This window comes from Drosophila tropicalis, unplaced genomic scaffold, assembly GCF_018151085.1.
Source record: "Drosophila tropicalis isolate 14030-0801.00 unplaced genomic scaffold, ASM1815108v1 contig_158, whole genome shotgun sequence".
Taxonomy (NCBI): Eukaryota; Metazoa; Arthropoda; class Insecta; order Diptera; family Drosophilidae; genus Drosophila; species Drosophila tropicalis.
Window position 1 is genome coordinate 7,049,599 of NW_027172602.1, and position 11,551 is coordinate 7,061,149.

At 40.6% G+C, this 11,551-nt stretch overlaps 5 protein-coding genes across 8 annotated transcripts; 3 read left to right on the forward strand and 2 right to left on the reverse strand.

The window, feature by feature from the left end:
• Window positions 1–242: 242 nt before the first annotated feature.
• On the forward strand, window positions 243–4,340 carry LOC137584084 (apyrase). Of its 4 annotated transcripts, none has more exons than XM_068299341.1 (8): window positions 244–514; window positions 857–1,082; window positions 1,452–1,649; window positions 1,707–2,109; window positions 3,395–3,552; window positions 3,611–3,707; window positions 3,766–4,123; window positions 4,179–4,300. In XM_068299341.1, the coding sequence occupies exons 1-8, from the start codon at window positions 405–407 to the stop codon at window positions 4,282–4,284; spliced, it is 1,656 nt and encodes a 551-aa protein (XP_068155442.1). In that variant the 5' UTR covers window positions 244–404; the 3' UTR covers window positions 4,285–4,300. The 4 variants fall into 4 exon arrangements, 3 of the variants coding, with proteins under 3 accessions (XP_068155434.1, XP_068155442.1, XP_068155450.1); XM_068299349.1 differs by lacking the exons at window positions 3,395–3,552; window positions 3,611–3,707; window positions 3,766–4,123; window positions 4,179–4,300 and adding exons at window positions 2,192–2,349; window positions 2,417–2,513; window positions 2,581–2,935; window positions 2,995–3,220 and having other exon boundaries at window positions 252–514; XM_068299333.1 differs by having other exon boundaries at window positions 243–514; window positions 3,766–4,340.
• Window positions 4,341–4,562: 222 nt separating this feature from the next.
• Septin1 (Septin 1) lies at window positions 4,563–7,373 on the forward strand. Its single transcript, XM_068299362.1, has 4 exons — window positions 4,563–4,684; window positions 5,239–5,431; window positions 5,495–6,119; window positions 6,188–7,373. Exons 1-4 carry the CDS (start codon window positions 4,667–4,669, stop codon window positions 6,444–6,446), a joined length of 1,095 nt encoding a protein of 364 aa, XP_068155463.1. The 5' UTR covers window positions 4,563–4,666; the 3' UTR covers window positions 6,447–7,373.
• A 70-nt stretch (window positions 7,374–7,443) lies between these two features.
• On the reverse strand, window positions 7,444–8,714 carry scu (scully). Its single transcript, XM_068299373.1, has 2 exons — window positions 8,608–8,714; window positions 7,444–8,372 (listed from the first exon to the last, which is right to left on the reverse strand). Exons 1-2 carry the CDS (start codon window positions 8,614–8,616, stop codon window positions 7,614–7,616), a joined length of 768 nt encoding a protein of 255 aa, XP_068155474.1. The 5' UTR covers window positions 8,617–8,714; the 3' UTR covers window positions 7,444–7,613.
• Window positions 8,715–8,850: 136 nt separating this feature from the next.
• On the forward strand, window positions 8,851–10,193 carry LOC137587077 (replication factor C subunit 4). The gene is made up of 2 exons (XM_068303331.1): window positions 8,851–9,057; window positions 9,126–10,193. The coding sequence occupies exons 1-2, from the start codon at window positions 8,948–8,950 to the stop codon at window positions 10,081–10,083; spliced, it is 1,068 nt and encodes a 355-aa protein (XP_068159432.1). The 5' UTR covers window positions 8,851–8,947; the 3' UTR covers window positions 10,084–10,193.
• Taf9 (TBP-associated factor 9) lies at window positions 10,111–11,141 on the reverse strand. Its single transcript, XM_068303332.1, has 2 exons — window positions 10,931–11,141; window positions 10,111–10,869 (listed from the first exon to the last, which is right to left on the reverse strand). Exons 1-2 carry the CDS (start codon window positions 11,070–11,072, stop codon window positions 10,190–10,192), a joined length of 822 nt encoding a protein of 273 aa, XP_068159433.1. The 5' UTR covers window positions 11,073–11,141; the 3' UTR covers window positions 10,111–10,189.
• Window positions 11,142–11,551: the final 410 nt, after the last annotated feature.

Here is an 11,551-nt window from a genome sequence, read left to right on the forward strand (position 1 = left end):
GTAACTGTATCTGTATCTGTAACTGTATCGGCAATTGTATCTGTAGGTACGTTTTTTTGTTTGCATTTAGTTATCAGAGCGATTTCGATCCCATTAATATACGTGCACACTCTCTTCATACTCTCTTACCTATACCTACATATATGTACATATATATATATATATATTTTGATACTATATATTCGATAGCTTTTAGGCTGACCAAAAGTTGTTGGGGTCCCAAAAACCGTTTAGTTCAGTTTAGTTCAGTTGCTTTATCGTCGGTGCGCGGATTAGGCGCAGGAAAAAAAAAAGAACAAAGAATAATTCGAATTATATTTTGTTTTTTGTTTTTTTGTTGTGTTGTGTTGTGTTTTCTTTGGCCCTCAAGTGGTGGTGCTTGTCTATAAGATTCATTGAAAGTCATGATGGTCATTAAGTGTCTGATAGCATTAGGAATATTGATCGGTATAACGACAGCTGCCGAGAATGGTTTTCCTTTGAGCATAATACATATCAATGATTTCCATGCCAGGTAGGTGGGAAGGGGGGGATTATCTAGATGATCAATGATCATTCGGTAGTGATCATTATTATTAAAATACTGTTTAGTTATCAAGCTTATGTTTATGATGGGCCAAACCATGGTCATAAACGCAATCAAAATCATGGTTCTTATCAGACCCAACCACCCATCGCCCACCTACCTGCCATATTCTACACACTTGTTAATACCCGTGCGCTGAAAAACACATGTATTTCTCGCAGAGAGTGGGAGAAGGTGGGAGGGAGGAAGAGGGGCATTGCAGACCACGTCGTCGATGACTACCATTTGATTTGACTTCTGATTAGATTGCCATCTTTCACTTCAATTCAGATTCGAGGCCACGGACACCAGCGGCGGTACCTGCGGCAATGAAGATCAATGCATTGGCGGATATGCCCGAACTGTTTATACGGTGAAACGTTTGCTAAATGAACAAAAGGATTACAACCCGATTTATATAAATGCCGGCGATAGCTTCCAGGGCACCCTCTGGTACAATATTGGACGATGGAATGTTACCCAAGAGTTCCTTAATCTTCTCCCAGCGGACGCCATGGTAATTAGTATTCACTAATCATAACATCCTGTATCCATTGAATGACAAAACCATCGGCCGAGGCGCTCTATCTGTCTATCAATCTATCAAGATCTCAGTCAGATCCATGAATTTTGCTTGATTTGTAAGCAGTTTAAGTTTAAAAGCGAAAGAAATAGAGAGATCCCTTATCAATACTTGCTAACAATAAATTTCAAGAGAATCGGATTAAAAATGCTCGAGTTATGGCTATGAAATGTTTTCCTTCGAATGTGCGCACTTTGTAAGCCTTTTCGACAAAACAAAATAAAGCTTCATTATATAGAAAGTTGATTACCCAGTCGACTTACATATATGTATATTTCAACCTGAATTTCCTATTCTCTGCAGACTCTGGGCAATCATGAGTTCGATCATGGTGTGGCTGGTGTTGTTCCGTTTTTGGAGCGTATCAATACCACCATGTTGGTGGCCAATATGGATTGCAGTTTGGAGCCCACCATGGATGGCCTATACGAGAAGTCGACAATCATTGAGCGAGATGGTCGTAAAATTGGTATAATCGGTGTTATTCTGGAGACAACATATGTAAGTTGAAAGAAGCCAATACCAATTTAAGAAACTTACTCTAAATTGCGCCAACAGGATTTGGCCAATACGGGAAAACTTATTTTCCGTAATGAAAGCGATGCGATTAAGGAGGAGGCGCAATTGCTGAAAGCTCAAGGAGCTAATATCATAATTGTTATCTCGCATTGTGGCTACGATGTCGATCAAGTGATTGCTGCCAATGCTGGAGAATGGATTGATGTGATAGTTGGATCACACTCGCATACCTTCCTTTATACGGGAGAAGCACCAGGACCAGAGAGACCAGCCGGTGATTATCCCACCGAGGTTATCCACAGTTCCGGACATCGTGTGCTTATTGTTCAGGCCTCGGCCTATGCCAGATATGTCGGCAATATAACGGTCTATTTTGATGATAACGGCGATGTCTTGGACTATGAGGGAGCCCCACTCTATATGGGTGTAGATGTGCCAGAGGGTAAGTTCCAATTTGTAGATGGATTCGTCGAATCGTGATCGTTTTTCTATGCTTACGTGCGTTTTGTGTGCTCTCATCCCAGATGAGGAAGTGGTGGCAGCTTTGCAGCCCTGGAAGGAAGTGATCGATGAACAGGGCAAGGTTGTTATTGGTAACACCAAGGTTGATCTGACTAAGGATGATTGCAGTGCTGGTGAATGTAATTTGGGTAATTTCTTTTGCGATGCCATGGTCCATTCCGTAAGTGAATCTCTCACACACATTAGTCCTTTAAGTTTCACTTCTTTCTTTTTCTTTTCCTTTGAAGTTTACTGGCCTAGCGCCATTTAATGAGAAGCCTTGGACAAATGTCTCCATTGGTCTCATCAATGTCGGAGCTCTTCGTGTCCCCCTCAATCGTGGAGGTGAGTTTCACTCTCATTCATTTCCCGTCCCTTTAAGTCTCTAACTACTTTCTTGGCTAACTTGCAGAACTTACGTATGCCCACATGATCAGCATGTCACCGTTCGAGAACACTTTGGTGGCCTACAATTTGCCGGGTAGCAAAATTGTGGAAGCTCTGGAATATGGTGTGAGCAAAGTGGATCTCGAAAACGGGGTGACCAGTTCCTACTACAACCTACAAGTAGCTGGCATAAGAGTTAACTACGACTTCACCAAGCCCGTCAATTCGCGCGTTGTTTCGATTCGTGTCCGTTGCGCCGACTGCGAGGTGCCCATCTATGAGGCTCTGGAGAATGATAAATTATATCGCATTGCTTCACCAAATTTCCTCCAGCAAGGTGGCGATGGTTTCACCATGCTGGCCGAGGGCACCGATGTCGAGTAAGTGATAAAATCAATTAGTTTTTTAAACATAATTATACGATAATCCATTTTTCTAGACCTTCTGTTACCGATATTGATGCTCTAATCTCGTATACGGCTAATATTGATCCCATCTATACGGGTCTAGATGGACGTATCACTGTATTGAATTGAGAGATTTTTTAAATTTATGTAATTCCAAAGAGGAAGTCAAATCAAATTCAGTGAAAACACAGATTTTTACTCAGTTTGTTGAGAATCCACTTTTTAAAATAAAATTTGTATTCAACCACATAACACAAAGATTTCTCTTTATAAGGAAAAATTATAAATGAATGTATGTAGTCAACAAGTTATTGATAACGATTAGTCGCTAGTTCAAGTTGTTTACCTTGTGATTAAACAGGAAACAAGTTAAAATTGTTTTTTTGCTTGAATTTCTAAACTAATTGCCACAATTTTTTGTTGTTGTTCAAGATGACGAGATACTTAATGCACTTAAGCCCTGGCAAGATGAACTTAAGGACATTGCCAATCGTCCTGTGGGTGAGAGTCGTGTGTATTTGCAGCAAGCTGAATGCTCACGAGGTGAATGCAATTTGGGTAACTTTTACACGGATGCCATGCTATATGCAGTAAGTTAAGGAAACAATTAATCAAATGATTTATTTTCATATTTAATCCTGATGATAGTTTATCAAGTATGCTTCAAGTGGGGCAAACAATTGGAGTAATGTCACCATTGCGTTGACCACTCAGGGTAATTTCCGTGTACCCATACCAGCTGGTAGTAAGTTTTTCATATTGCTTTCCATTTGGTTTAAAATAAATATATCTTCAATTATTAGACATTACATACAATCAACTGGTGGCCATGTGCCCTTGGGAGAATCGTTTGATTGCCTTAACACTGCGGGGTCAGTATTTATGGGATCTTTTGGAGGATTGTGTGGCTCCCATGAATTCAAGTGCCTTGGCGCCCAGATCTTCACGTTTATTGCAAGTATCGGGATTACGCATTAAGTACGATTTAACTTTAAGTATTGGCCATCGAGTGGTTAGTGTTCAAGCTAGATGTTCCGATTGCCAAGTACCAGGGTATTTTCCTTTGGATCTCAACAAGAATTATCGGCTAGTTGTTATGGATTATCTGGCCAATGGCAAGAATAGTCACAGTTTGATTAGTGACAATGCCGAGGATCTTGAGTTTGTATTTAATTTTTGCATTCAATTTTTATATTACTATATATTCCATATGCAGATTGGGTCCTCTCGATTTGGATGCACTTATGGACTATATGAACACACTGGGACCAATAACTACTGGACTCGAGCAAAGATTTCAATTTATCCATCACCTCTCTTGACTTATCTGCCTGTCTTGATACCATTTGAACTCAAAGTCTAGTTTCCACAAAATTTTAGATAATCAGCTAGTTAATATAATATCAGTTTTGATCTCTTAAGCGAAAATTATCTTAATAATAAACTTAAGCCTATCTATTCAGAACATGAATAATTTGTTCTCTTTGTGCTTTAAGTTTGAAATAAGATTCTTTTGCGCTCTTTTTAGGAAATACTCGCACCCTTAGGACTATTACTCGCACCCTTAGAACTATTACTCGACCCTTAGGACTAATGTGTCGATTACAAGTTACCATTTTACACTTTAACCCCCATCCCTAGCAAAAGCAATAATTTTTGCATTTGTGTTTGTGTTCGTTGTCGTTTATTTTAACTGAAACAACTATGGCTGATACTCGGGGCGTAAGTAGCTAAACTAAACAATTAGTAATAAGGTGAACTAATTAAACAAACGCGCTGCACTTGCACCAATTAGAACAAATTAATGAGTGCGGGAGTGTCGGGGCGTGGGCAAGTGAATCATCATGAATTGTACAACACATGCCGGCGCGGCGTCGCCAGTGGCGGCCATTCTCCTTTGTTTAGGATGTTCTTGTTTCTTCCGTTGGGCTGGGTCTTTGCTATCAGTATGCTCTTACCCCTCTCTTTTGTCTGTTTCCTTTGACCTATATCAATGCATACCCCCACACAGACAACACACATATGTATATATATTAACATGCATAGTATTTATGGGTGTGTATGTTAAGTCGGAATGCAGAAAATATGTATGTAAGTCTTCTTTAAGCCAGAGAAATTTTTTCTTCAAACGAACGTGACTCGCATGCATAAAGCATCATCATCATGTACACTCAACATATTTAATTAACCCCGAAAGATAAGCAAAACAACGGCAAAAACAACAACACTTTCATTTCCATAATGATAATTTTCTTTTTTTTCTTTCTGTTTTGCAGTTTTCCAGCGTTGAGACCCCCGGATATGTGGGATTTGCAAATTTACCAAATCAAGTTCATCGAAAATCGGTGAAAAAGGGTTTCGAATTCACTCTAATGGTTGTAGGTGAATCCGGACTGGGCAAATCAACATTAGTTAATAGTCTCTTTTTAACTGATCTATATCCTGAACGCATTATACCCGATGCCATTGGTATGCATAAATGATAACTCATGATATATGCCCCGTAATATTTGAGAATTATTCCATTTTTAGAGAAACAAAAGCAAACAGTTAAACTGGATGCATCCACAGTGGAAATTGAAGAACGTGGCGTAAAGTTGCGTTTAACTGTTGTCGATACACCCGGATTCGGGGATGCCATTGATAATTCCAATAGTTTTGGTGCTATTCTAGAGTATATAGATCAGCAATATGAACGATTTCTCCATGACGAAAGTGGTTTGAATCGCCGCAATATTGTTGATAATCGTATACACTGTTGCTTCTACTTCATATCACCATTTGGCCATGGACTCAAACCATTGGATTTGGAATTCATGAAGAAATTGCATTCAAAAATCAATATTGTGCCTGTGATAGCCAAGGCCGATTGTCTGACAAAGAAGGAGATATTACGTTTGAAATGCCGCATAATGCAGGAGATTGAATTCCATGGCATTAAAATATATCCATTGCCCGACTGTGATTCCGATGAGGATGAGGAGTATAAAGAGCAAGTGAAACAATTGAAGGAAGCTGTGCCTTTTGCCGTTTGCGGCGCCAATACCCTGCTCGAGGTCAAGGGCAAGAAAGTCCGCGGCCGTCTATATCCATGGGGTGTGGTCGAAGTAGAGAATCCAGATCATTGTGATTTTATCAAGCTGCGCACCATGTTGATGTGAGTTCCAAAGTGAACACACAAACCTAAAACATCAAGCTAAACATATTGAATCTCTTTTATTACAGAACCCACATGCAAGATCTGCAGGAGGTCACCCATGAAGTGCACTATGAAAACTATCGCAGTGAACACTTGGGCAAGGGCATCAAGGGTGGCAAAGAGAATGGCGTGAAACCCGAACGTGATAGCCATGCACCCAGCCAAGTGGGTGTCAATAGTGTGCTAACTGAAAAAGATCGCATACTCCAGGAAAAGGAAGCCGAATTAAGACGTATGCAGGAAATGCTGGCCCAAATGCAGGCACGCATGCAGGCACAGAAATAGAAGAGAAGCACTCAACAAAAAACCAGCACTTATTTGTGCAATAGATATATTCACATATATACATATATATATATATATTATACTTTATATGCCGATTTGTATTTTCATTCAAATTGGCACACTTTAATCTCTCATTTAGAAATCGAAGGGCGCTAAAACTGATAAACTACTTGATTTTGTTCTCCATATGCATAAACTTATATACACTTATATATATATATATATTATATGTATCAGGCAATTCAATTGCTCTCACACACCCACACACACACACACTTACAAACTCAATTCATATCATAAATTCTCTCCTCACTCCTCGAAGAAAAACAAACAAATAAGAACAACTGTATTCCTATTATATATACATACATACATATATCTAACTCAATTCAACTCAAAATCGATATTAAGTACACTTTTGTATCTAGTTATTTAAGTAAACCCTAAAGCTATTATCTATCTATATCTATGTATGTTCATAGATATCCATATATATATATGTTTATCTAATATCCACAGCCCAATCATTATGTATTGTATGTTATAATTCCATTTTAAACTCTGATTATCTTGTCGCTCGAGTTCACCGCTGATTAATTTGTAAGATTTTTGTATTTTATGGCTTGTTTTTTTTTTTTTTTCTGTTTAATAATGTTGACTTGTTGAGCTACTGCCGCCCAGCCGAGCCCTTTGCCAGCTGCTGCCTCTTGCTCAAGCATCTCCCTCCTCTAAAAAAAAAAAGTAAAAGAAAAATTATAATTATAGATAACCAGAAACAGAAAATTCAGCGAAAAAACAGAAGACAAAAAAAAAAAAAAAAAAAAAAACGAATGTGAAAAATGAATGTATTTTTTTTATCCTCCTATAAATAATATCATCATATTATATATATGCTTTTGATACATTTTTGCAAAATTCTAGTTTCAATTGAATTTTTTCATCACATAAAGGGTAAAAATTGGGACAAGTTAGGTTTATAATGTTATGCAACAGAAAATTGTTTTAAAAGTTTATGATAATTTATTTAGCAAAAATATTGTTCTTTTGAATAACATAATTTCAACACTTTTTAACTTAATTACTATTTGCCTGGAAGATTGGAAACAACTTGTGTGACTCTTGGATAAATGCACTGAACTGATTGGGTGGAATTAGATTCTTCCTCGCTTAGGGCATCATACGGAGAGCACCATCCAGACGAATAACTTCACCATTTAGCAATGGATTCTCATAGATTGCCTGCACAAGCTGGGCATATTCGCTGGGCTCACCCAGACGCTGGGGAAACGGTATGGATTTGGCCAGGAAGGTGCGCACCTTTTCGGGCAGAGCAGCCAACATGGGGGTATTGAAGAGACCGGGCGCAATGGTGCAAATGCGAATACCCTGAGTGCTCAAGTCGCGGGCAATCGGCAGAGTCATGCCCACAACGGCGGCCTTTGAGGCGGAGTAGGCGGCTTGACCGATTTGGCCATCGAATGCAGCCACCGAGGCGGTGTTCACAATGACGCCACGTTGACCATCTTGATTGGGCTCGTTGGCGCCCATCAAGCCAGCCGACAGGCGAATCACATTGAAGGTGCCCACAGTGTTCACATTAATGACACGCTGAAAATCCTCCAGCCTATGAGCCACATTCTTGTTGAAATTGTAGGTCTTTACAGCGGTCGCAGTACCTGCGCAGTTCACAGTCAAGTCCAGGCGACCAAACTTATCCTTGGCTGTCTGAACAGCTGCAGTTACATCCTTCTCAGAGCTAACATCGACGGGGACAAAGACAACTTTGTCGCCCAGCTCTTTGGCCACTTCGTTGCCCTGCGAGGAAGGCAAATCGGCAAGGACAACGCTGGCTCCTTGTTTAGCCAAGCGCTCAACCGTTGCACGACCCAAGCCAGAGGCTCCACCAGTAACCAGAGAGACAACGTTCTGTATGTAGGAAAACAAGAATTTATTTATGTTAGATAAGATTCACTTCGTAAGCACAAAAACAGAGAGAGAAAGACAATGGGTACAAAGGGCAGAAATACAGTTATTCTTAGACTGTACGATTGGGAGTCTGGTCTCCAATTGGACTTTGCTCCCAGCTTTGCCACCAACGTCACAGCCCAGCAAAAGTCCAAATCACGGTTTATTACTCTTTTTCTTTATCACTCCCACCTACCTTAATCATTTTGATTTAGTTTGAGAAAGTGTAATAGCGAACTGAACAGATGAACTTAAGAATGCAACAGAAAAACACCGGTTGCTTGTAGAGATGTAAGAAATTTCGATACAATACATCGCAATTCTATCGTTATCGATGATTATCGGAGCAACGTTATCGGTTGCTCGACATTATCGGAGGAAAACCTATCGTTATCGACATTATCGGAGTTGTTGCCGAAAGTTGCCAGACTACGTCTGCTATAGAGTTGCCACATGTGTCAAAACGCTTCGGCAGCGTAAATATTGCCGCCAAAAAAAAGGAAATTAGTTAGTTTGATCCTAATTACAAGGAAACAATGCAGGCATTTCTCAAAACCGGCAAATCGTCAGCGCCCACAAATCAGGATAAGGCTACAGCTCCTCCAGCAGAGCGCCGAAAGCCGCCTGCTCCCTGGGTTGAGAAATAGTAAGCAAACAACTGGACGCACATGAACCACACGCCACTAATGTGTTATTGTTTTTCCCGATTTCCAGTCGACCACGAAGTGTAGAAGATGTGGTGGAGCAGTCCGAGGTGGTGGCCGTGCTTAAGAAATGCGTAGAAGGCGCCGATCTACCAAATATGCTCCTCTATGGCCCACCCGGTACCGGTAAAACGAGCACAATTCTTGCCGCAGGTCGACAGATTTTTGGGGACATGTATCGGGATCGGATACTAGAACTGAATGCATCCGATGAGCGTGGTATAAATGTGGTGCGAACTAAAATCAAGAATTTCGCCCAACTTTCCGCCAGCAATATCCGTCCCGATGGGCGGCCATGTCCACCGTTCAAGATTATCATTCTGGACGAAGCCGACTCGATGACACATGCAGCCCAAGCTGCTTTGCGTCGCACCATGGAGAAGGAGAGCCGAAGTACAAGATTCTGTTTGATTTGTAATTACGTTTCGCGCATTATAGTGCCAATTACTTCGCGTTGCACAAAATTCCGTTTCAAAAGTTTGGGTGAGGAGCAGATTATTGAACGACTGAAACTCATCTGCCAGGCCGAAGGTGTCCAAATGGACGGTGAGGAATCCTATAAATCGATTGTGCGCATCTCTGGCGGTGATATGCGACGTGCCATAACCACTCTCCAGTCTTGCTACCGCCTCAAAGGGCCGGAGCATATCATCAATACGCAAGATTTGTTTGAAATGTCTGGCATAATACCCGACTACTATCTGGATGACTATTTGGAAGTTTGCCGTTCGGGAAATTATAAACGACTGGAGGATTTCGTAAGGGAAATTGGTTATTCGGCCTACAGTGTCGGACAAATGTTGGAGCAATTTGTTGAGTTTATTGTACTAAAAGAGAACTTGACAGATCCGCAAAAGGCCAAGATTTGCGACAAACTTGGAGAATGTTGCTATCGTCTGCAGGATGGAGGCTCTGAATATCTGCAAATTATGGACTTAGGCTGTGAGACCATATTGGCTCTTAAATAGAACAATCTCATTCCTCCTTGCGCAAAATCTGTGTTAAAAAGTTGGGAATATTTATTTTCTGCTGTTTTTTTTTTTTCATTTGTAATAAACAAAAAAATGTCTCATCTCAATTCGCTGCAAAATCAAAGTCTTCCTCTTCGCGTTCCCGTTTAACTGCCGTACCCACAGCACCGCCTCCAGAATTAGCACCACCAACAGAGCTTGCGATACTGCCCACAGCCACTGCATCGTTATCCACCTCCATTTTCATGTCGCCCACCGAGGAGATTTCATTTTTCACTTCTACAGCAGCAGCGGCTGCTGCTGCAGCGGATGCAGAGGGAACTGAGGAGGATGCCGCATTTGATTTATTGCTGGTTGTGGTGGTAAATTTGATCACGGGCTTGGGTATGGTCACCACCTGTTGTTTGGACACAACCGAATGTGGACGTTTTGGGCCATTGGCACTGGAGACCGGTTTGACCACAGTTTTCAATGTGCGTCCTCCTTCTAGAGCGGATTTGGTCATTTTCTTTGGCTGATTTGTGGCCCTCAGCTTATAATTGACACCGGTCAGGCAATAACGATCTGGCGGCAAACGTAGACCGCATTGGGGCTTAATGGGCGGCAAGGGCATGGCATTGCGTATTTCAGCCACTTTGGCCAAAATGTGACGCGATGGCGGCCCGGTAAAACTTTTATCCAATGTCATTTCAGTGGCCAGGCGCACATCTTCCAGATCAATGGTCTTTTTGCGTGCATGATTTGCATATACTTTTGCATCGTCCAATATGCAAGTAACGTATCCTAAAATAAAAAAGATTTGTATGTTTTTTTTCTCTTGCTAATTGTTTGGTTTGCATCTTACGAAAAGTGAATTCCAGCATTTGATTGACCACGCGCGGCTCATACTCTTGTACATTGAGCTCCTTCAGTATGGACATTATCACCTGCGCATCCTTGGGCACATGTTTCACTTGTGCATTAATTTTAGATTTTTCACTATTCATTTTTCATTAAAAAAAAAAAAAAAATTTAATAATTTTGTTGCTTACTGCATCAGGGTTGCCAGAAATTCATAGACTCTTCAGTGTTGCATAAGTCTTTTTCTGCATCGTGCAAGTCTATCGATTAATCGACACTTTGGAGCAAAATTTATCGGCTAATCGACTTTTCGGAGCAAACATATCGAAAATCGACATTTCGGAGCAAAACCTATCGAAAATCGAATTTGAATTTTAACGAAAAAATTGTTAACTAATAATACGTAAATCATTTGAACCATAGATGTTCCAGCAATGTATATAAAATTATAGTATTATTATAAATTTAATGATTTTGGATAACGTTTGAAAATTTAGCGGTCAATGGTTATGGAAATGCCAGCACATAGCTCAACATCAACGGCTTGGTCAAGACACGTGACCTATAATGCTTTCAAACGGCAAGATCTATGGTTGCACCCCAAAGCCCATGTTAAAAGTTTCCA